A 24,274-nucleotide genomic window follows, 5' to 3' on the forward strand; every position below is an offset into this window, starting at 1 on the left:
ATATATATATATATATATATATATGTAATTATCTGTTTCTTTTGAACAAGGTATACTTTTCCACTTCTTTATCCTAGTTAGCAACCCAACAAAGTCTTGGTTCTATTTATCTCCTTGAATTACATTCTCAAATCTTTTTTTTTATATAACTCATAGTCAGTGCTTCAGGGTGTAAATATCTGGCATCATGAAAACTGTTGTTCCCCACCTCATTCCCAGTGATTTTCTTCCATGAATTGCTGAGTGACTATTGATATCCTTGTTACTACTATGTCATGACCAGCCTCCCTAGTATCTACATTAACAATTATATCTAGACATATTTCTCACTGTTCCCTACATTTTTACATATGCTCATCTCATTTATAGAAAGCTATAACTTTATACAGAAGAAAAGCATTTGCTTGATCACATGGTTCGGTGGGGATATTATTGGGGATCTAGACTCTAAATCAGTGATTCCCAAAGTGGGCACTACCGCCCCCTGGTGGGTGCTGCAGCAATCCAGGAAGGCGGTGATGGCCACACTTTTTTTGTATTACATTCTATTCTGAGTTCAATAAATAGTTTCATAATTTCCAAGGGGCACTAAGTAATATTTTTTCTGGAAAGGGGACTGCAGGCCAAAAAAGTTTGGGAACCACTGCTCTAAATGATCACTCTATTGCAAATATTAATAATATGGAAATAGATCTTGATCAATGATACATGTAAAATCCAGTGGAATTACTAATTGGCTATGGGAGGTGGGAGGGAAAGAACATGAATCATGTAACCATGGAAAAATATTCTAAATTATATAATTAAATAAATAAATTTTTAAAAATAAATGGGATTACTGTTATTAAGTACTAAAAAAAAGAGCTATAGCTTTACCAAAAGTTTACAAAATCACAAATTGGTCTCTTCTGATCCTAGGAACTATCTTGCCTTATACTTGAACAAGAATTCCTTCTACAGAATACGTGACAAGGGATGTTTTATCCTTTGATTGAGATGAAGAACTTATGAGGTGCATCCTTTAAGGGTGAAGTTGCTATTTTTTTAGTAGTATGTTCTATTTAGAACAGCTCTAATTGAGACAATATTTTTCCTTTAATCAAGTCCAAATTTGTCTCTTTGTAATTTCCACTCCTTGCTTCCGACACTCTCCTCTGGGACCAAGAAGAGCAAATCTGATCTGTCTTCCAATTAACAGCACTTCAATACTTGAAGACAGTTATATTCTTCTAAATCTTCTCTTCACCATGTTAAACATCCTCAGTTATTTCAATCAGCCCTCATGCAGCATCATTTCAAGGTCTATAATCTACTTGCTTCCTTTCCTCTGAATGCTCTCTAGCTTTTCAATAACATTCCCAAAAGGTGGACCCCAAATTTTTTTGAATCCCCACATATAGCTTTACTTATATGCCTATTTAAATTCATCTTTATTTGATTTGGCCCAGTGTTTTAGTCTCTAGATAGCCTTCATCCTGACTGTCTTCCAATATGTTAACTATTCCTCATAAATGTCAGCCCTACCTTTATTCAAATCAGTGATAATAATATGAATAGTTTAAATCCAAGTACAATTCCTTAGGGCATTTCATTAGAAAATTCCACCCAATATGACACTGAGCCATTAATCATTATTCTTTCCTTCTACCCATTTAACATTTTCAAAATCTAATTGTCTGATTGTTTGGCCATCTATTCCCACAAGTAGCATGGGAGAAACTTTGCAAAGTTATAAAAATCTAGGCAGGCTCCATGTGAAGCATTCCTTGATCTGCCAGTTTACACACACCATCCAACAATAAGGAAATAGTGTTCGTGTGGAATGCCATGGTCTTCATACAATACTGGCTCTTTGTGATTACTACTTTCTTTTCCAGGTGTTCATTCACCATTTCATATTAAACATTCTAGAATTTTGTCAGGAATCAAAGTTAATCCCAGTAACCTGAAGTTTCCATACTCCATTTTCTTCCCTTAAAAATCGGGAAAGTTTTGCCCTTTTCCAATTCTGTGGAGCTGTGATAATTCATTACAGTCTTTCAAAGGTCATTGACCATGGCTCTGAATTTCATCAGTCAGTTCCTTATATGCTCTAGGATGCAGTTCATTTGGATCTAATGTCTTGAACTCATCAGAGAAGCTAGAAGCTCCATGAAAATTTCCCTACTCAGTTGGGCTATCAATTTCCTGTTAGTCATACTTGTTCTGTCCTTCCTAGGCCAAAGGATTGTAAGAGACTATTAATAAGGTACATCCCATAGCTATCATAGAGTCATTCTAATTTAAAATACTAGATTTTTTAAATAGAAAAAGCTCATATATATCATAAATGACACAGAAGATGCTGACCTAAGAAGATTTTCCATGAAATTAATTGCAAAAATCTGCTTCTAAAATTTTCCTCAAATTCAGCATTTTCAAGATAACTTTGTATAACATTGAAGAAATTATGCTGATTCTCAGTAGGACCATCTGGATAAGATGCAGACTTCTCATACTGAAATCCTCACACAAAATATATAATTAAAACAATAAAGACTATGACTGCTTTTTAGGAAAATTCTTTTGGGGAATATTGTTAAAATATCATGTGAATCAGAAAATGTCAGTCTGATAGAATTTGACTTTCCTACTGCTTAGTACAGTGGGAAAGAGACTTAGGGGTCCTTAGTTCAAATTCTACCTCTGAAACTATTATGGGGAAAACCAGGGAAGTTGACTTAAATATTAAATGTGGGCTCAGTGGGGTGGATAGGAGACAGGAAGGGACAATGGGTAAGACTTTACAAGCCAGGGAACCAGGTTTAACTATAAAGGGAATGACCATTGACAGACATGGCAGTTAAGCCTGACTGTCACTCTGCCCCACCCAGCCTGGAATGGCTTCAGATTATTATATACACACAACGAGGACTTTAAATTACTAAAAACCACACAGGGAAACAGTTTAATTATAATATGAGGGGATTGGAAAGGGGGTTGGGTAAAACTATGACTAACACTAGGACTGGAGTCAAAAGGGGTAAGATCCCTAGCCAACCTGGCTACTGCCAGGTTTTGACAGCTTGGCTAAGGACCTGAGGAAGAGGGCTTGGTTTTTGGGGTCTCACAACTGTTCCAGAGATGTTTTCAGGATGCCAGGAACCAACTCCTCCACAGCTGATGATCCAAAGTAACCAGGTAGGGAGTGAAGTCTGCAAGGTGTCCACCGGGTCACAGGCCACTTCCCTACTCAGAGTTGACTTGCAGGATTGATGTCTTCTGCCTTTTCAGCCTTCACCACTCTCCAAGATCCCAGGGAATCAGGGACTGCAGATTGCACTTCTGCTCTGAACCCTCACAGCACGGCAGTGGGTCAGTTGCCCAGCACTTCCTCTCTACCCCCTGCATTCCATTCAGAATGTCCATGACTTCTAGCAAAGGCTTTTCCTAACATGATTACAAACAAATCTGCTTTTAAACTATACCTATTACAATACTCAACTACCTGTGTGACCAAGAGCAAGTCACTTAATATTGCTGAAGCTGAGCAGGCCCTAAAATCTTTTCTAATCCCAATTCTATGATGCAATAATGGAATGAATAGAAAATAGATGAGAATAATATATATGTTGTAGTATAAGAATTATAATGCTTTCCTGGTGTCTCCTAAATTAAAAGAAGTCCATCTTATACCTAACATTGGATATTCCACCAGTGTGAAAAAAACTATATGAAGTCTTTGTAGGGAAGATGTTGATTGCAATCTAAAAAGACAAAATAGTGAGCCTTCTTGAAAAGAAAGGTGATTGATAAACACTCAGAGGATCAAGAAGTTGCTTCTCTAGCAAGAAATGATAAAGATGAGCCACAGAAGTTGTCAGATGAGGGATCTTCCACTAGGGATCAGAGGAAGAAGAGAAGAATAGGATTAGTTAGTAAATTCCTACTCACGCCAACCATCTATTGACCTGATAACAATAAAAGAGAAGTCTGTTATCACATGTATAACAAAGTACCTCCCAAAATGTATAAAATGAGTGATTACTCCTTAAATCTGGTGCTCATAAGAGAACAAAGCATACCACCAATGAAATATGGAAAGAAGCACTAAAGATTACAGAGATTGAAGCAAGCAACTGAGGACCATAATGGCACAGATAGTGTTTTCCTCACTGCTGCTAATTAAAGGAAAAGGGGAAAAAATGATTTAGAAAGTGAAAAGCCAGCCAAAAAGATGATGTCAGAGACCAGAATTTGGATATCTGGATCACAGCCTAAAATGGAGGAATGGCAGGCTCTAGGCCAGGAATAGGTCCTACTAATAAAGGTTGAGTAAGAATTCTTTTTCTTGGTGTCTTAAAAATCTAATCAGAGGCAATAAGCTAAAAAGGAAAAGTGAGGGGTAAAAACTGCCTAAGTATAATCACCAAGCTTGGTACCATAGAAAATGCCTATAATAAAGTAAGAAGAATAACAGTTGGAATACACAGAAGTTCATCTGAAAAACAAAATGCAAGAAAGGATCTTGGCATAGCACACTTTTTGGTCCACCTACACAACTTGAACTCACAAGTTTACAGACTGTGTCTCCAGAGGGGATTGCTGCCAATTTCAAGGTTTCTCTGTGAATCCACGCTCCTAAAACTATGCTTCATGGAGGGCAGCTGGGTGGCTCAGTGGATTGACAGCTAGGTCTAGATCTGGGAAGTCCTGGGTTCAAATTTGGCCTCAGACACTTCCTAGCTGTGTGACCCTGGGCAAGTCACTTAACCCCCATTGCTTAGCTCTTACTGCTCTTCTGCCTTAGAACCAATACACAGTATTGTAAGTAGGTAAGGGTTAAAAAAGTGTACCTCATTAAACTTCATCAGTGACCTTACCTTTAATAGCTAGTAGATACAATTAGCTCAAAGCAAAGACATTTTACAGATGGCAAAAATAACAAGAGTAGCTACAAAATATTTCTCTGCTCCCCAGCCAACCCAGAATCTCTATGAAATGCCATCCACATGGTAACTGACCTCAGAGATTCTTGAGATTCTAATCCTTTCCTCCCTAGAACTTCCACCTTGATGAGTATCCTGACTAGTGGACTGCCTCTTTGGGGCCACTATTTCAGGAGAATTGTATCTGTGCTTCACTTGATTCCTTACTCTCTGGCCATCTCCTTGACAGGTTTCCCCAACTATCTTGCCTTTACAGGTATAACATTTCCTCTGCTCTTATTCCTCTTTCCAGCCCTGAAATCATAAGATTCCTAGATGTGTTGTGTTAGTGTACTTCACTATGGTCCTACTTACTGTTGCTTTTTAACTTTTCAGACCAAAATACTCTTCCTTGGTCTCTGCTTCTACACCTGTGTGGTCTGTCTCTCCCTATTACAGTGTAAGTTTCTTGAAGTCAGAGAATACCTTTGCTTTTGTAAGAATTCAATAAATGTCTCTTCATTCATTCCACAGCAAATCTACATAGCATCTGGAGGAAAAATGAGCATTAACTTACAAAATATTCATTTGGTGAAGCATATATGTACATATACATATATATTTATGTATATCAGGAACATGTGTAACCAAGCAACTCATCCTCCATATTTCTAAATTCTGATGTCTTCTCCACCTTTCTGGTCTCCTCACATTAATCTCCATTGGGCATAAATAACATCTCTGCTGAAAAAGTTACTAAGTTGAACTTCCAGAGTTACCTCCTCTCTGTAGCTTGACTCTTGTTAGGAAAAGCTAGTTCTTTCTTGAATCTATAATTAACTCTCTTCTCTTGAACATAATTTATGATATGTAACTTGAATTGATTTGTAAGGATCATGATGTTCTCGTTGGCCTCAGGAGGTAAAACCAGAAAAAAATGCATGGAAGTTGAAAAGAGGAATGTTTAGTCTTGATGCAAAGAGAAACCTCCTAACTAGAGTAATCAAAAACTAGAATGAGCTTCTTCAAAAGGCTGTGGTTTCCCTCTCCCTGGAGATCCTCCATAGAAGTTGTATACCTTCTCAGATATGTTGCCTTGGGGATGCGTTTTCAGGTATGGATGGTCCAAGATAGCTGTGGAGTTCCTATGATTCTGTGATTTCCAGTTTGCATTTGATGAGCTTTTATAGATCCAATACATTCAGAAGAAGGAATTCTATCTAAAGCACCCTGATGAGGGATTCCTCTGCCACTGATTAAAGAACCCTCCTCTGAACAGGCACTGTGAATGATTCTGATGAAAAAGCCAAGTAGCGTTGGCCATTATAACCACTTATTTATTCACATTCTGGTCCCAGAATCTATTTGAGTAAAAATGACTCATCTTCTTGCAGATCCAGAGTTATATTGAGTTTCATTATGTCAGGAGGTATATTCACAGAGCCAAAATAGACATAAAATATTCATAGATGACTTGTTTTATTGAAGAACTGAAGGATTATTAGTGATGTTGCTAATCATATTTGTTCATTTGAACTTCAAACAAAAAACTCATAAACACTTGTGGTAAGAGGTCTTTTGTTTCAACATTTCTCTCTGCATTAAAAAAAAAAAAAAGATTGAACCCAATATAGTTTCCTAGCTAGACATCATCTTTTTGCTTGGTATCTGGAGTGGCCAATGACAGTTCAATTAAAAGGACAAATGAGAATCTTTCCCACAACTAACTGTTCCAGCCATTAATCTATCAATAGGAGCTGAGTGTTGCAACTGGGGAAGAATAATAATAAGTGAGACATAAAACACTTTAAAGCTTGAAGACAACTTTACGGATATATATTTTTTTAGCCCAAGAGAAAAGTAGTAAAGGTTTAATTATCAACATTTTACATATGAAGACATTGAGGCTGGATAGTTAAATGCGCCCATTGTCACACAACAAGGAAAAGGATTAATTAAAGGATTCAAACACAGATTTTCCAGTCTCCAAAATCAGTATTCTGTTCCCTTCTTCTCCTACCACCTCTCAAAAGTGTGGAGATATTTACTCAAGCAGCATGACTTAGTCTTGCTAAATCAGAACTGGCACTAGGCAAAATGGTAAACTTGATTTTCAGCAGCTTCTCACTTTCCTTTTTCCTCTGATCCCCCTTATTTTTCTTACTGAAACCTCACTTGTTTTTCTTCTAGGAGCACTCCATTTTCCCTAAATAACATGGAGCATGGAGAGGTATACCTTCACCTTCACTTATAGTTAGGAGATCATCAACTTATGTCTTGCATACTTCTGGGACCTGATGTCTTTATACTTCTTTAGTGTTCTCACTCTGATCCTCCCCACACTGGTTATCACATCTCTATTTGACTCCCTGAGTCTACATCTCTCCAGCTTGACTCTTGACTGTATTATCTCTTGCATTGATCATCTGATCTCTTTTCTTGAAAATAACTTCCTGGTTAGAGTTTGGATGCACAGATACCAGTCACTAGACTGAGGCAGAAAAACAAATGGGGTATATTCAAGACAAATCACTGCTAAAACAGGATTCCTCCCGTTTTCCATATCTGAAGTACTATTCTTCATCTGACATTAGAGGCTAATCCCTGTGGTATCAGACTTGGAGGATAAAATGTCTATGTGGTATGATTTCAGAGCAGTAAGTCTAAGCCCCTGAGATACCATAGGACATGAATAGATGCCATTAAAAAAAAAACAAACTTCTGGCATTCAGAGTCCCTATCTTATTAATCCTTTGTAGCTCCTCTAGGACCTATCACATTACATTAAATGTAATAAATATTAATAAATGTTTCATGGATGAATGAATATCTTCAGAATTGTTCTTCTGCTCAACCCCAGAAGGCAGAAATAAGGACAATGTGCAAACTGCATAAAATATGCTTTTGCTTCATATAAGGAAAAATATAAAAACACTGAGAGTGATACAAAAGCAGAATGATAAACTTCAGAAAACAATCAATTTTATTAATTTCATCAAGTTATTAAAAATCTACTTTGTTTTAGACACTGTTCTAAGTGTCAAGGATACAGCAACAACAACAACAACAACAAAAAAAACAGACCTGTCCCAAAGGTTTACTTTCCCCCTTATCAGACAGAGGTCTTCAAGCAGAATCTGAGGACCATTTATTAATAGTATTGAGGAGATCAGAATTGGGTTAGATTAGATATTAAAGGGGTTTTTTCCATGTCTGTGACTTAGAATTTGAGGTTTTGGTACCTTCAAGATTCACAACCCAGCTCCCTCCTTCCTTTGCAAGTTTCTTTTATTTTATAACCCTTCATGAACTCTACCATATTGTACTACTTGCAAAGTCCATCTTCCATTTCCCTGCCATTGCATTGGCTCTTTCCCATTGCTGGCAGGCTCTCCATCCAGACTTCTAATTCTGGGTCCCTGGCTCTTTTAAAAACTCAGCTCAAGCACTACTTCCTTAGGAGGTCTTCCCATATCTGATCTGCTCCTGCCATCCCCTCTAAGGTGATTTGTTACCTAGTCTGTATGTGTCTTGGGTATACTGGTTTACCGATGCTGTCTCCCCCATTAATATGTGAGCTTTTGGAGAAGAGGGCCAGTTTGCCTTTCTTAGTATTCCCAGAGCCTAGGACAAGTCTGGCACTTAATAAATACTTGTTGATTGATTCTGTGACTGATATTGACCTCCATTTCTCCTTAAAGCAATCAGTTTTCTGCTATGAAATCTAAAAATAAGTCATTTCTAAACAGTAACTTCAAAATAAGTTCATTTTTTTGCTAAAGCCTTCTCTCTCAGATTATCTACAGTTTTCCCTGCATATATCTTGTTTGTACATAGTTGCTTGCATATTGTCGTCCCCTTAGATTGTAATCTCCGTCAGGGTGGGGACTGGTTTTGATTTCCATTGTATCCCCAGTGTTTAGTACAATGCCCAGCACACAGTAGGAATTTAATAAATGCTTGTGGACTTGATTTAAGTAAACATCGTGAAGTCTTCATACTTAAGTGAAATCTGAATTTCTGACCTAATGTCTACTTATTCATAATATCTTTTACCATTTAACAGGAAGCCGCTGTGAAGATGACATTGACGAATGCTCCTCAAACCCTTGTCGAAATGGTGGGACATGCGAGAACATTCCCGGGAATTACACGTGTCACTGTCCACCTAAAGACTATCAGGGGATAGTGTATGGGGGAGTGGACTGCCGTGAAATATTTCTGGGCTGTACCCAGAACAAATGTCAGAACGATGGGATCTGCATCCCTTACATTCAAAATGGCCAACATGAATTCAGCTGCCTCTGCCCAGCCGGCTATTCTGGGTCACTGTGTGACATTGTTACTACCCTTTCCTTTGAAGGGAATAGTTTCCTGTGGATCACTAGTACTCCAGGGCCAGTCAAGGATTCTCTCTCGAGCATAGCCCTTAGTTTTCAGACGGTACAGCCATCTGCTCTTCTGCTCCTCCGAGGCGATAAAGACACCCACGTAAAACTCGAGTTGTGGAATGGCTACGTCCGCCTGTCCATGCAAGTCAATAACCAATCCAAGGTGTCGCTGCACATTTCCCATAACGTCAGCGATGGAGAATGGCATTCGGTGGAGGTGACCCTGGCAGAAGCTGTCACGCTGACCTTGCGGGACAACGCCTGTGTAGAGAAATGCGTCAATAAAACTCCATCTCCAGTGGATAGTGACCAAGCCATGCTTGCATTTCAGAACACGTTTTTGGGCGGTTTTCCAGGAGGGAAGACGAATGACGGCGCCCCTCTGCTTAACATCTATAATGTGCATTCCGCACCTTCATTTGTAGGCTGTCTCCAAGACGTGGAAATAGACTTGAATCTCATTACTCCCGAGAACATCTCCTCAGGCTCATCGTTCAACGTCAAAGCGGGCTGCGATAGAAAATACTGGTGTGAAAACCATCCCTGTCAAAACAGGGGCCGTTGTGTCAACCTGTGGCTTAGTTACCAGTGCGATTGCTACCGACCTTACGAAGGGCTGAACTGTCTGCGAGGTAAGAACGTTTGGGGCGCCCGCACAGGGGTAAGCCTCGAGGCAGAGCTGGGGCCACAGCAACCTGCCTGCCACCACCGCTGGCTAGGAAAACTTAATGAAGGACCCCTCGGGACCTTGGTTGCTGATTGCCCACTGGTGAGAAAAAAAGGAGACAGTAGCGGTGCGCATTAATTATTTTCAAGTTGCATCCGTAGGAAGTCAGGGCTTCACTCACGCAGAGATGTTAAAATAAGCCAATAGCTCTGACTCATGTGGCACTTTCATCTTGGTGTTTGGGAAATGCCATTAAACTTTAATCATTTGCTAGAGATCAGGAATTGACGGCAAGTCTAAACTGACATAGAAATGCTCTTTAGAGGAGGGGTCTTCATGAATGCAGACAGACTCTCCTTCCTGTTTCATTTTAATGCTCCTCAAGTGATGGAGTCAAGTCGGCAAACATTCGTTTCATACTTTCTAGGTGCCAGGCACTGTGCAGGAGCTTCAGAATAACTTTTCTAAAGCCATTTGACTTTCCCAAGGGTTTATTTACAGAGTATATCAGAGAGACATTGCTAAACCGTTGGACCCGGTGGCTCAAAAGGAAAAAAAGAAAAAAGCCACAGTCTTATCTCTCAGCAAGACCTAAGAAACTTTTTTTTGTTTGTTTTCTTTTTCCCTTTTGAAATAGATTTCAAAATCTTTACCTCTTGACATCTCTGTAGAGGGCATGTGCATCATAGATAGAAGGTTGGCCCTGAAGTTAAGAAGGCTTGCCTCTGGGGCAGCTGGGTTGCTCAGTAGATTGAGAATCAGGCCTAGAGACCGGAGGTCCTAGGTTCAAATCCGACCTTAGACACTTCCCAGCTGTGTGATCCTGGGCAAGTCACTTGACCCCCAATGCCCACCCTTACCACTCTTCCACCTAGGAGCCAATGCACAGAATTTAAGGGTTTAAAAAAAATTAAAAAAAAAAAAAGGCTTGCCTCTGAAGATGACTAGATATAGGGCCAGGGGCAACTACTAAATCTCCCATACCCTGGGTGATGCTCTAAGATTCTCAGTTACAAATAAATTCCCAGTCACAGAGGGGCTTCCTTGGGCCACTGAAATCAGAGGTCACTGTGCGGAAGTGGGGTGAGGATCATTTCAGTGACTGCCGCTGATAGCAAAAAATACATTATTTTCACTATGAACATTATTATTAGCATTAGCCCGATTATGATGCAGTGACAAAGCCTGAAACTTAATTGTAGTAGATTGCTTTGAAGTTTTAGCGGTAATTTATCCCAAGGTTTGAAAGCAACGTGGCATGTAGAACAACATCTGGGAAATATGTGTTTCTCCTTTATAAGAATTGAAATTAAAACCATCCATGGCCAGCATAACCTTCTAACAATATTACCTTATGAGTTAAGAATGGTTAAGAATTATTAGAAACTATTCAAGTTTCTTTCTCCCCCACCCCCACCCCCCGACCTCAATATTCTTTACAAATCATGGCGCTGTTTCATTGTGAGGGAAGGATTCTAGATCTGTGCAATATTTTAAATGGAATGGCAGTTGTAATATGTGGGATTTTTTTAAAGGATGAGGAGAAGAAACACTCTGGTTAGGGGGACGCTAAGCAATGTTTCCTTCTTTTTGAAGAAAAGTTGCTGCCAAGTATTTAATTGACACTAGGCAATATTTTCACTACATATTCAAAATAACAAACAGATGTTGACTTATTTTGATCAGCTTCCAGACGTGGTGACCCATGAGGTTAATATTGGCCATGCTGATGCTAACTACCCAAGAAAAGTAGGTTCAAGGGATACTTGGTTCAGTGGCCTATAATTTTATTTCTAATATTTGTTTTCTTTTTAAGTGAGAGAAATAGAAACTTTTGGTACCAGGCTATATGTTCACAACATGTTTCCTCAACCTTAATTTCCTATAGCATTCTGTAATTCCCACACCAATCAAAATCTTCTCTCTTTTAACTGTTTTGAAAAATTCAAGGTTGCTTAATAGAGATCTCTTCCCCCCCCCTCAAAAGGACATTGAAAATAAAAACCCTTTTCTTCCTGAAAAGTGTCATTTAAAATTTAAAGACATATATGTATTTCTACATATAACCTCTTTTAACATGCAAATAGAGAAAGAAAAACTAGTCAGTTATAAAATTAAAATATTTTATGTATGTCATTATTACTGAAAATTATCTTCCAGGAATCAGCACATAGTTTGTTCCCATCACTGACTTTGCCGACAGATCCACACTTTAACATTAGGTTGGTGGAGATTTTGTGTGTGGGGTGTGTGTGTGTGTGTGTGTGTGTGTGTATGTGTGTGTGTGTGTGTGAGAGAGAGAGAGAGAGAGAGAGAGAGAGAGAGAATCCCTCACTCTTCCATCTTCACTTATCACACACATACCACTTTTTAATACATAGACAAAAGCCACCAGGCAAATATTTCAATGCAGTAGAAACCCTCAAATTAAAATTTTGGTTCTAACAGTTTCCCATAAGGATTCTTGTCTACTCATTGATTTTTAAATATAAGCCAGCAAACTCCTAAACTCTAGTTTAACTTGCTAATCCAATAAAGGCCAAATAACTTATTTTATGGATGTTGTCTGGCACATAATAGATGATTAATAAGTACTTGTCAGTTGACTGATTAATGAGTAGAAAATGTTTCTCTAGAGAGAACTTAATAAGTTACCAAGAAGATATCTGTTTACAGTGTATATGATTTGAGGGATTCTAGGAAATACAAACGTCCAAAAAATTATCTCCATTGATGTATCTCAGTATTTAATAACCCAGTGTTAGAGGCTCACTCTCTTGGATCATAGACCTCTTTCTACTTAGATATTTTTGGCATCCAGAATGGCCAATTTAAAAATAGGGTATATACTACTGGTTAACTAAAGTTAGAAGAAAGTAGAACCTCATCAGAATCATAGATTCCTTCAGGTGGAAAGGACCACAGGAATCATCTAGCCCAATGTATACAACACCCTGGATGAAGAAACCACTTCCTTTATAGATTAATCTGTCCAGAGAGACTGCCTTCCAAACAAAAACACATCCTAAAGGAATAATAGCCTAGAAATGGGGACTTTGAATTGGATGACTAAAAAATAGCATCCCTAGAACTATTTTGACAAGGTTTCACTTAATCATCAAGGTCTTTAGCAAAAGTTATGTCCAAGTATTAAGGTGGTACTATGGATAGAGCCATGGGCCTGGAGTCAGGGAGATCCAAGTTCAAATTTGACCTTTTATGCATGCTATCTGGGAGACCCAGGGTAAGTCACCTAACCTCTGGATGTCTCATTTCCCTCATTTCTAAAATGAAGATAATAATTGCACCTATTTCCCAGGGTTGTTGTGAGGATAAAATAAGATACTTTTTGTAAAGTGCTTGACAAACCTTAAAGTGCTAAAATGCTAGGAGGAAGAGGAGGTGGAGGGTGTCCAGCTCTCTAGAGTTATTTAATGATAACTTTTTAACATAGACTCATAGGATTTAGGGCTGGAAGGAATGCTTCAGATTGTTTAGTCCAATCCCATCATTTTGTAGATGAGGAACATCAGTCTGGAGAAGTGAATTTGAACCTGTCATCTGACTCCAAATGATGATGATGATGATGATGATGATGATGATGATGATGATGATGATGATGATGATGATGATGATAAGTAGCATTTTAATTTGATCTTTAAGTTTTACAAAGCGTTTTACCCTAAATAGTCCAATGGTGAAGTAATTATGGATCTCTTATTTGGGGTAGTGAAGGGAAGGGTGCTTTCCTGACCTTGATCAATAGCCCTCATTTGCCAGTGTCTCTTCCCACTAAAGGCAAGACTGTACCTTCTCTTCCTAGACTTACCCAGCAGCTATTCCTTGACCTTCCCCCTCTCTCTAGAGTTTAAGTCATACTGGATAGAAGCTGGTTTTTCTGTCTCCCTTTTCACTTAGAACAAACAGTGCTTTGACACAGGAAATAATTCCTTCCATCAGAGTCAGCTGATGTCAGAAAGAGAAAAGAGTGAACAATTGAATGTTTTAATGTGGTTGCATGTATTGAGCCAATACAGGTGTAGATCATAGAAGAGATTCATAAATGATTAGAAAATAAATAATATGATTATAAGGAAGGGGAATTCAAAATTTTAAGTATATTATAAATGATTATGTTATTATTTATGCCAATACTGTCATTCTAATGGCTTTTGAAAAATCTGAGTTCAAATCCTGCTTACTCCGTGACATTAGAAATGTCACTTTCCTCCTCTCTGAAGCTAGGTATGATTACAGCACCTACCTTATAGGGCTGTGAGCATCAGATGATATAACAAACCTTAAAGCAATATAGATAATTGTTATTATAATTATAACTATAAATCGTGTAATGATCGTGTGAGACAAAAAATGAATGAATACTCCAAGAATTTAAATTTATAGGATTTAATAACAACAAAGTGAGAAAGAAAAGGGGAGAGAGCAGAGCAAAGAGCCAGAGACCCAGCAGCCTACCACACTTGAGCCAAAGGCTCATAAAAAAAGCCCCCTCAGCGTGGGTTTCAGCAAATTTATAAACAAACCTATGCTGGGATGCAACACCGGGATGCGTGACAAGGGAACCCCAGGAAGAGTAAAAAATGAGGGGAAATGAAGTCCCCAGGGTACAAATTCTAAAACACACAATGGCATACATTTACTGTGGTGCTGATAAATGTTTAACAACAGCATCCCCAATAGAGCAGCATATACTTCTAAATTGAATCTGCATTATTAAATTTTCTCCATCACTTTCTTATGTATAGACAATCAACGCAACAGAAAATAAATCCCTGATTTCTGGCATTTGCTGATTTCGAAGGTACAAATGCTCACATGGAATATTTAACAAACAGCTCTCTCTAACTGGTTCAAGCTGACTCTAGCACTCCCCTGTCTTTTGCAGAGCTGGAGACCCCTGAAGACAAATAAGCAAACCATTAAGTGAAAAAAAATCTCAATGAAGGCAGAATTCTCTGATTTGATGATAGTGGAAATTAGCAAGTTCCCCTCAAAAGTTGGTTTCACCAGAGCATGGAGGTGATTCTGCCTTCAAAAAGAGTGTGCCAGTAGGGTGACATCTCTAGTAGCTCCTACCAGGTTAGAAAGGCTTCAAATAAAGGCCCCAAATAGATGCCATGTCTGTCGGCCACAGATTAGTTTAACCAAGGGTGGGGAGGCAGATTGATCAACTTAAAGGGAATGACTTGAGCTTTAGCAGTTCCGAAAGTCCAGCAAGGCATAGGGAGCTTGTATTGTGCTCTTTGTGGGGAGTGAGCACCCACACTGACACAATCAGCATTCTTTAAAGTTTTCGAAGTAATGGGATGGGCTTGTTAATTGGAGATTTAAAGTTGGAAGGAATCCTTGAGGCCACCTAGTCAAGTTTCCTTGTTTTATGGATGGGGAAACTGAGGCCCCTGAGGGATCGGGTGAATTGTATAGATGAAAGTGGCATCATGGGGGTTCAAACCAAAGTCCTCTGATTTCAAATCCTGTGTCTTTTCACCAATGGCCTTTAAGCATGCCATTCAATAGTTCACGGAAATTCTGCACAAAAATTATTGGCCACTTTCGCTAATTAATTTCAATAATCAGCAGGATGGTTGTTAACTCTATAAGATGTACAAATTAAGTGCTTAGATCAAAGGTCCAAAATTTTGAAATTATTCTCAAAATTATACTCAAACTAAGTTACTTTGCAAAAATAAAAAATCTAAAAAGCTTAGGAATCAGGATTACAAGATTAATGTGAAACTGACTTGGGGGATGGGTCAGGTAGATGGTGGGTCAATGTCATAAAGATATCCTAGGAGTTTCAACTGAAACTATAACAGTATTTTGTGCTTCACATGTGGTGATCACAAGTTCAATAACACGTCAGAAAAATTACTTAAATCTAGTCACAGAATCCTTTATGAAGTGTGCTTCATTTAACACTGCATTAACACATTTATTCTGCATTTAGAAGCCCACATATTTCTCTAACAGTGTTTTGCTTACACAAAAATTGCTTTAAATTGCAACATCTAACATTCTAAGGAAAGAAAAGAATTGGTAGGATAGCTCTAATGCCAGAAAATATAGAGCTTAAAATCCAACTACTCTGGGGCAGCACAGTGGGTAGAGAGCCAGGGTTTCCTGGCTTCAAATTTGACCTCAGATACTTCCCAGCTGTGTGACCCTGGGCAAGTCACTTAACCCCAATTGTTCTTCTCCCTTGGAGCCAATGCTTACTATTAATTCAAAATTTAAAAACAAAAGGTAAAGGGGCAGCTGGGTAGCTCAGTGGATTGAGGGTCAGGCCTAGAGATGGGAGGTCCTAGGTTCAAATTCGGCCTCAGACACTTCCCAGCTGTGTGACCCTGGGCAAGTCACTTGACCCCCATTGCCCACTCTTCCACCTAGGAGCCAATACACAGAAGTTAAGGGTAATAATAATAATAATAATGGTAAAGTGTTAAGAACCAAAGCAAAAACAAAAGAACCATTCTACCCATCCTGGGAAAGGATTCTGTAGTTTACTATAATGCCTGACTTTTGACTGGCAATGTTTAAGTAGGACCACTTCTGAGGAATTCACTCGGGCTCTCAATTACAATCACTGCCTTCTCTTCTAGGCAACATCACAGTTATTAGTGAAGATGTGGCCTGAAACGTTTTTGAGTCCTGGAAAGTTTCTTAAAAACACAGTGATCTCTTTAGCAGATTATCACTGTTTTATGCCCTGAGATTTGTTAATAAACTTAATCATTTTTCTTTTTAATTTTCAACATTTTCTGTTTTGAAGGCGTTTTAGACTCTATGGAGCCATTACTAACCCAATTTGGGCATCAAGATCTCTGTGGGGGACTATTTTTTAAGAATAGCTTGAGAGAATTTTTCAGATGACATATCTGAGATTCCTGAATCTTCCTGATATTCAATCACTGGGGTGGGAAAGGCAGCCAGGAAAGAGCCTTGAGTTCAGACTCAGACACGGTGCCAGCTTTGTCTCTATCCATGGTCTTTGAAAAATACACTCCGTCTCTCTAGACCTCTGTTCTAGGACAAGCCTCAGAAACACACACACACACACACACACACACACACACACACACACACACACACACACACACACACCCTAAATGTGTGCATCTTCCTCTCTTTTGGAAGCTGCCGCTAGCTTCTCAGGGTCAGGGTATTCACTTGCTTGTCCAGAAACTCTCTCAGTGGAGTTCTTCCATCCACCTGAGGTTCCATAGTTTTCCATAGGTTGCCCCTTTTTTGTACCCTTTCATCATTCAAACATACCAGTTCTAGGGGCCTCGTGTCTGTGGGGCAATTGGCTCATTGAATCCCTACTCTTTGTGAGCAGAGTCTGGGGCATCTTTTGCCTTTTTTGGTATCCCCAGCCTTTTTATCCAATTCAAACTAAAGGGTTAATGTTGCAGCACGGCTGAATGTCTTAGCCTTTCTGGGGATCATTTGCATTTTTACATGGAACATCCGTGTCTCGGCCCAAAGGCACGAGTCCTGGGAGAACTCCGTGCAGCGTTCAGGGCTGACGGGCTACACGGAGGTCTTCTGGTTCCTCACCCAGGAGCCCATACAGACAGCCGCGGATTCCCTGTAGAGGAGCTGATGGGGGAAGAAGCTCCCTAAGAAAAAAGAGCCGCTGCCTGGTCTCTCTTCCAATCTGTCTCTGGAAAGTGGTGCTCCAGGCACGGGAAGGGGAGGGCGGAGGACCCCTGCCACCCCGGAGGTGGAGGCTTTCTGCGCCGACCCACAAATCCCCGAAGCCTCGAGAGCCAACTTGTCTTAATAAGGATATTCTCACCTCTAAAAATCCCGCAATGCATTCGGAGCTGTTGCCCTTCTCAAAGAGGTTATTTCATCTAACAATATGCTTTGAAAGCTTCCCGCGGTTGCCTCAAGCAGGTGGTCTCCAAATGCAGATTCAAAATGCCTTCGCCCAGTAGAAAATAAAGCCAGCGCTCGGGAAAAGGAGCCTTTTAGGCAGCTGGTTTGCAAAACCAGCTGACGGCCTGAGCAGGTTTACCGTAGCTCAGCAATAAGAAAACGGATGGAAACCTTTGTCCAAATTTTGACTAAAGTAGAAGAGATTTCCTCGATTTAAAAAAAAATGGGCATAAATTTAACTTTTTTTAAAAATGCAATTCAGTTTAACATTTATAAAAGGTCTACTGTAGAAGCACTGTGGTAGGGGATAGAGAACATTAGGAAAATTAATTCTTGTGGCCTTCGTTTACCCAACTATAAAGGAAAAGTTGAACTAAATGACCTTTAAGATCCCATTTAGCTCTTAACCCACGATCTCATGAAATAACCGGTACTTGGATAAGACAGTTCCTGCCCTCATGGAGCATCTAAATTAAATTAAATTAAAATTAAATAGGCTAGATATGACACCTATGTACAACGGGGAGGAACACATGTTCGAAATGCTGCATGATGTTTAAGAACTACTTTTGGCCAGGAGTCACAGAAAGGCTTCAGGGTGGAAGGTAAGCTGGGTCTTAAGGGATAAGTAAAAATTAAGCAGGAATAAGTGGGAAAGAAGAGGGCATTACAGGTATCAGGAATAAGCAAAAAAATCATTCTATATCGTTTTTTTTTAATCCTTACCTTCTTTCTTAGAATTAATACCATATTGATTCTAAGGCAGAAGAGTGGTAAAGACTAGGCAATGGGGGATAAGTGACTTGCCCAGGGTCACACAGCTAGGAGGTGTCTGAGGTCATGTTTGAACCCAGGACCTCCCATCTCTAGAACTGGCTCTCAATCCACTGAGCTACCCTGCTGCCCATTTATTCTATATTTCTGAAGAAAGTCAAGTGGATAAAGTCTGGTAGCTTAGTTTTGCCCTCATTCATACTTGAATGTCTTGATTTTTAAAATTAGTTTTCAATTATGAAAATTTAAGAATAGCTATGCCTTTAAAATAGCACAATGGAAGAGGCAGTAAGAGAACATCATGAAGAAACTTAGATGTACACATTTGCCTTTTAAGTTTTTCAGTTTCTATTTGTTTTACTACGACTTCCCGAGGAATTTGCTGTTTTTTAAATCAAATTTAGCACATAACTGACTAGTCACCAATGTGTGTCTTAAGTAAGATTTATTTTTTAACTTTGCCATCTTGAAACAAAATGGAAAATTAGCAGTTTACAAATGGCTGAATCTTCTACAGATTTTTAAACAGATTTTGTTGAAATCTGGTTTATCTCAGATTTCCCTTAAGTAAATTCTGGTTCATTTGGATAGTGAATTAGATGTTATAGAAATAGATTGCTCAGAATAAGGCCCATAGCTCATAGAATCATATATATATATATACACACACCCAGTGACTTCCAATTCCTTTTTTTTATCCTTTCTCCTTCCCCCAATTATGGCTACAACCAAGGTGACGTCTCACTGTTTCTTATCATTTTATGTGGGTCTTCCTTAAAGTTAGCCTCCTACTAAACAGAGATCTTCTCTGCTATGACCCCAGGGCTGCAACAAACTGCTGACAATGAAATTCTTGATTTAAAAAAAAGATTCAGCCAGGTTGATATAATGTATAGCACCGGACTTACTAGCTAGGTGATCCTAGGGAAGTCACTCAGACTCTGGACTTCACTTTCTCATCTGTAAAATGGATTTGATAGTCTTACCTACTTCAAAGGATTATTGTGAGAATCAAATTTTGGGCTGTATGCAAAGTACTCGGCAAACCTTAAAGTCTATTTACAGGTTAGCTCTGACTAAATTCCTAAAGCAAGGAGAAATCGCTAGGGACGAAAGCTCACAAGTAAAGAGTACTTGAAGATGGACACATACTTTCCTTACAACCACCGAGTAAAGCTGCCTCCCTGTAATTATCCCCATTTTGCACACAAGAAAACTGAAGCCCAGAAAGCATCCTTCACCTGTCCATTGTCCCACTGCTAAATGGCAGCTCCTCTGATCTGGAAGTCCATTGAGATTTTCTGCTCTACCACATGAGAAGGCAATAAAGAGTCCTTCATTGTATTCAAGACCCCAAAGACTTCATGGGACTCAAGTCCTCTATGGACGAGTTGCCATCCAATTAATCTATCATTGGGATGAAAGATGGCGGAACATAGTATCAATATTAACTTTGGAGTGAGAACCTCAGAGGTCATCAGGTCCAATGTCTTTATAGATACTCAGACAAAGAGAGATAAAAGGAGTTTTCTTGGGTCACATAGTCAATAAATATTGGTGGTAGAATTTGAACTCAGATCTTTTTGACTCTGAGTCCAGTGCTCCATCCATTACTTTGCCATCTAATTTCCTATAATGGAAAACAAAAATTGCATTTGAAGTTAGAAGACCTGGATTTGAATCCTGCCTCTGCCACCTACTAGTTGTTTGATCTTTGATCAGGCCACATGTCACCATCCTGGTCTTCAGTTTTCCAATATGTAAAAGAGGAGGGAGGTGGACTAGATGTTCTTTTACCTTCCTTCCATTTTAAGATTCATGATATTAATGTTATTTTAGAATTTACCTGTAATTTCATTTGCATCAAGAATACTTGAGAAAGAAACCTCTCCTGACAATGCAGATCAGTACTGCCCCAGGATTAAGAACTGCCTCAAGCACTGAAAGTTAGGAGCATTTCCCAGAGCCAGTATATGTTAGAGGCTGCATTTGAATTCTGGTCTTTCCCTCTCTTAAACCAGCTCCTCTATGACATGCTGCCTTTCTAAAAACAGTATTAGTTCTTTTAAAAGGCAGTGATGGCTATCCACATCCAGAGAAAGAACTGTGGGAGCAGAAACACAAAAGAAAAACAACTGCTTGATCACATGGTTTGATGGGGATATTATTGAGGATGCAGACTCTTAAGCGATCACCCTAGTGCAAATATCAATAATATGGAAATAGGTCTTGATCAATGACACATGTAAAACCCAGGGGAATTGCCCGTTGCCTACTGGAGAGGGGTGGAAGGAGGGGAGGGAAAGAATATGAATCATGGAACCATGGAAAAATATTCAAAATTAATTAAATAAAAATTTTTGAGTAAAAAAAATAAAAAATAAAAGTCAGTTATGAGGGCCAAGTAAATGGCTCAGTCGCTTTTTTAAAAAAAAAAGTTTATTTATTTGATTTAGAATATTTTTCCATGGTTCCATGAGTCATATTCTTTCCCTCCCCTCCTCCAAACTCCCTCTCGTAGCCAAAGAGCAATTCTATTGGGTTTTACATGTGTCATTGATCAAGACCTATTTCCATATTATTAGTATTTGCACTAGGGTTCTAGAGACACAAAGTCCTGGGTTTAATCTGCCCTCACACACCTCCTAGCAATGTGACCCTGGGCAAGTCACTTAGCCCCCATTGTTTAGCCCTTATCATTCTTCTGCCTTGGAACCAAAATACAGCATTGATTCTAAGATGAAAGATAAGGATTTTTAAAAGTCAATTACATATTGTAATAGTGATGAAATAATAGAATAGCTGGTATTCACATAGTGCTTTATGGTTTGCAAAGTGCTTTAAAAAATATCATCTCATTTGATCCTCACAACCATCCCAGGAGGTAAGTGCTATTATTATCTCCATATTTTCGGGTGAGGGAAACTGAGGCAAAGTGACTTGCCCAAGGCTACATGGCTAGAGCATGAATCCAGATTTGATTTCAAATCTTTCTCAATTCCACACTTGGTATTCTAGCCACTGTACCACCTCACTATCAACTCTTGATTTCTTCTCCTGTCCAGTCTTTTCTTACCTGTTGCTCCTAACATATTTCTTTGTTGTTTCTCTTCCCCCATCTGCATTGCCTCCAAATTTCTAAAGAGTATACACCTGGCCGATTTGGACAGGATGACTCCACAGGATATGCTCTCTTCAGACTTGACAACACCCCGGAGGAGATTGTCACCCTCTCCATGTTTGTCCGAACCCGCAGATCCTTTGGCTTTCTCCTGGCCTTAAAGAACAGTACTTTCCAATACCTCAGTGTCTGGCTAGAACACGGAAGAGTGGCAGTATTGGCTCCAAGTTCTCCCAAGTTACTAGGAAGATCCCTTCTAAATGATGGAAACATTCACTTAATATCTTTGAAAATGATACCAAATAAAATCGAACTCTATCAATCCTCCCAAAACCTAGGATCCCTTTCCACTTCCACATGGAAAATTCAAAATGGCGACATTCTCTACGTTGGAGGCCTGCCAGACAAAAAGGGAACCGAAGTCTGGGGTGGGTACTTCAAAGGATGTATCCAGGATATAAGACTAAATAGCCAGAAATTGGAGTTCTTCCCCATCACAAAAGGAAATTCCACCCTCAATCAGACTCTTGTCAACGTGACCCCTGGCTGCACTGGGGACAACCTTTGCAAGGTAGGATGGATATTCCATTGGAGACACCTCTTGGTATGCCGTTGTTCCGTTGTTTCAGTCATTCCCTACTTTGTGACCCCATTTAGGGTCTTCTTGGCAAAGAAACTAGAGTGGTTTGCCATTTCCTTCTCCAGCTCATTTTTCAGATGAGGAAACTGAGGCAATTAGGGTTAAGAGACTTTTCTAGGATCGTATAGCTAGGAAATACCAACAGCCAGATTTGAACGTAGGAAGTGAAGTCACCCTGACTCCAAGCCCAGCGCTCTCTCCATGGCGCCACCCAGCTCTTCCATCCATTTTGATGCTGCTTTGTGAAGTGTCTCTCTATCAAGGATGCTATAAACACATCATTGGCAAAGCCCAAGCTGTGAGATACTTTTTCAAGCAACTGCCTTTTAGTGATCAACAACAAATTAGTTCAAGGTAACTGGAGAGAATTAAGGAATTCAGAAAACTCTCTATGGAGCAAATATATTAATTTTAAACTTATTAAGACCATGCAGGAATCACATATCCTGATAGGCCACAAAAACAAAGTGTAAAAGAAACTGAAAAAAAAAAAAACAGAAACAACCCCACTGCCTTGACAGTGTATTAATTAGAATTTTATACCTTAGACTTTATCCCTCAGAAGTCCCTTTGTATTTCCCAAAATTCCTTTAAATCTCTCCACATTAGGTGGTCACGTTTTTTATAAGTTCTGAGGCTCTGCCTCTCTCTTTCTCTTTTGCTCTCTTCTTCATGAGCTGGGCTGAGTTAGTTTAGCACCTTTTCACTCTAGTTTTTTATGTTAGTTTATTATTAATAAAACTTTATAAAATATAATACTTAGCTTTTGCATATTAATTTTAAAATCTACAACAGGAGTCAGCAAACAATAAGCCAAATCCAATCCACCTCTTTTTGTAGCAAGCCAGCTAAGAATTTTTTAAAATATATTTTTGCATTTTTAAATAAAGTTTTAGTATTTGAAGATTTGGTATTTAAAGTATTTAGTATTTAAAATTTCAAGTCATTCTTCGCACCCTGACCATGCAGAAACAAATAGTCAGTTGTATTTGGACCCTGGGCTTAGCTCATGCCAACCCTGGATAGGGAATAGGAATAGACTCATGATTGCATTAACAAGAGAAATTTACAGATGAAGAAACCCCTACTAATTCCGGTTAGTAACTTCCCTGCAATTAACAGTGAAGTGCCTGGAATGCTGAGGTAAATGACTCGTCCATGATCACACAACTAGTATGTGTCGGAGGCTCAAAGTGGACATTTTTCTACTGCAGCACACTTCCTTTGAAAGACAGTATAAAGGATTTATTTCTCAAGCTCTTATGGCCGTTTTATAGATTTAATTAACGTCACGCGCCAGAAAGGTACATTTCTAAGAAAATCAGCTATGAAAGTAGCTCGCTTACTTCTATTACTGCAATTGTCATAAAATATTAACTAGATAAAAATGCTCTTTTCTTTTTCCAGTTCCATGTTCCTGAAGAGAAGAAGCAGCGTAGGGTAGTAATATGTAGATTTTAAAAAGTAATATACAATATCTCCAAGTTTAATATTTATAAGGTTTGTTGTAAAATCTAGAGGGTGCTCACTTATACCACTCAAGTGGAAAAAAAGAATGAGGGGGAGGAGAAACCGAAACCACCTCACCACGCAAACGTAAACGACAGGGAAAAGCATTCTGGGTGATGTAGTTTTAAAGGTACAAGGTCGTTCTAACTATACAAGTACATGAAGGATGGGGTGAGATCAGGAAAATCTGGGTTTTCGTCCTGCTTCTGACTAGCTTTGTGATGGCGGGCGAGTCAGTTCATGTGGCGGAGCTCCAGGAAACTCTGAAATACGGAGTCACCATACCAGGGAGTTCTCTCCCCACGGAGGAACCACAACAACAACAAAGAAGCGGGTTCCCGAAGCTTAACATTCCCCCTCCCC

At 39.2% G+C, this 24,274-nt stretch overlaps 1 protein-coding gene across 1 annotated transcript in view; it reads left to right on the forward strand.

Annotated features, from left to right (window-relative positions):
• The window catches only part of CRB1 (crumbs cell polarity complex component 1), a 189,528-nt gene that overhangs the window by 101,693 nt on the left and 63,561 nt on the right, over window positions 1–24,274 (forward strand). The window contains exons 6-7 of the mRNA XM_044674912.1: window positions 8,974–9,930; window positions 21,786–22,333. Of these exons, the coding sequence (XP_044530847.1) occupies window positions 8,974–9,930; window positions 21,786–22,333 (1,505 nt within the window). The remainder of the gene's footprint in view (window positions 1–8,973; window positions 9,931–21,785; window positions 22,334–24,274) is intronic.

The sequence above is a fragment of the Gracilinanus agilis genome, chromosome 4 (assembly GCF_016433145.1).
Source record: "Gracilinanus agilis isolate LMUSP501 chromosome 4, AgileGrace, whole genome shotgun sequence".
Classification (NCBI taxonomy): Eukaryota; Metazoa; Chordata; class Mammalia; order Didelphimorphia; family Didelphidae; genus Gracilinanus; species Gracilinanus agilis.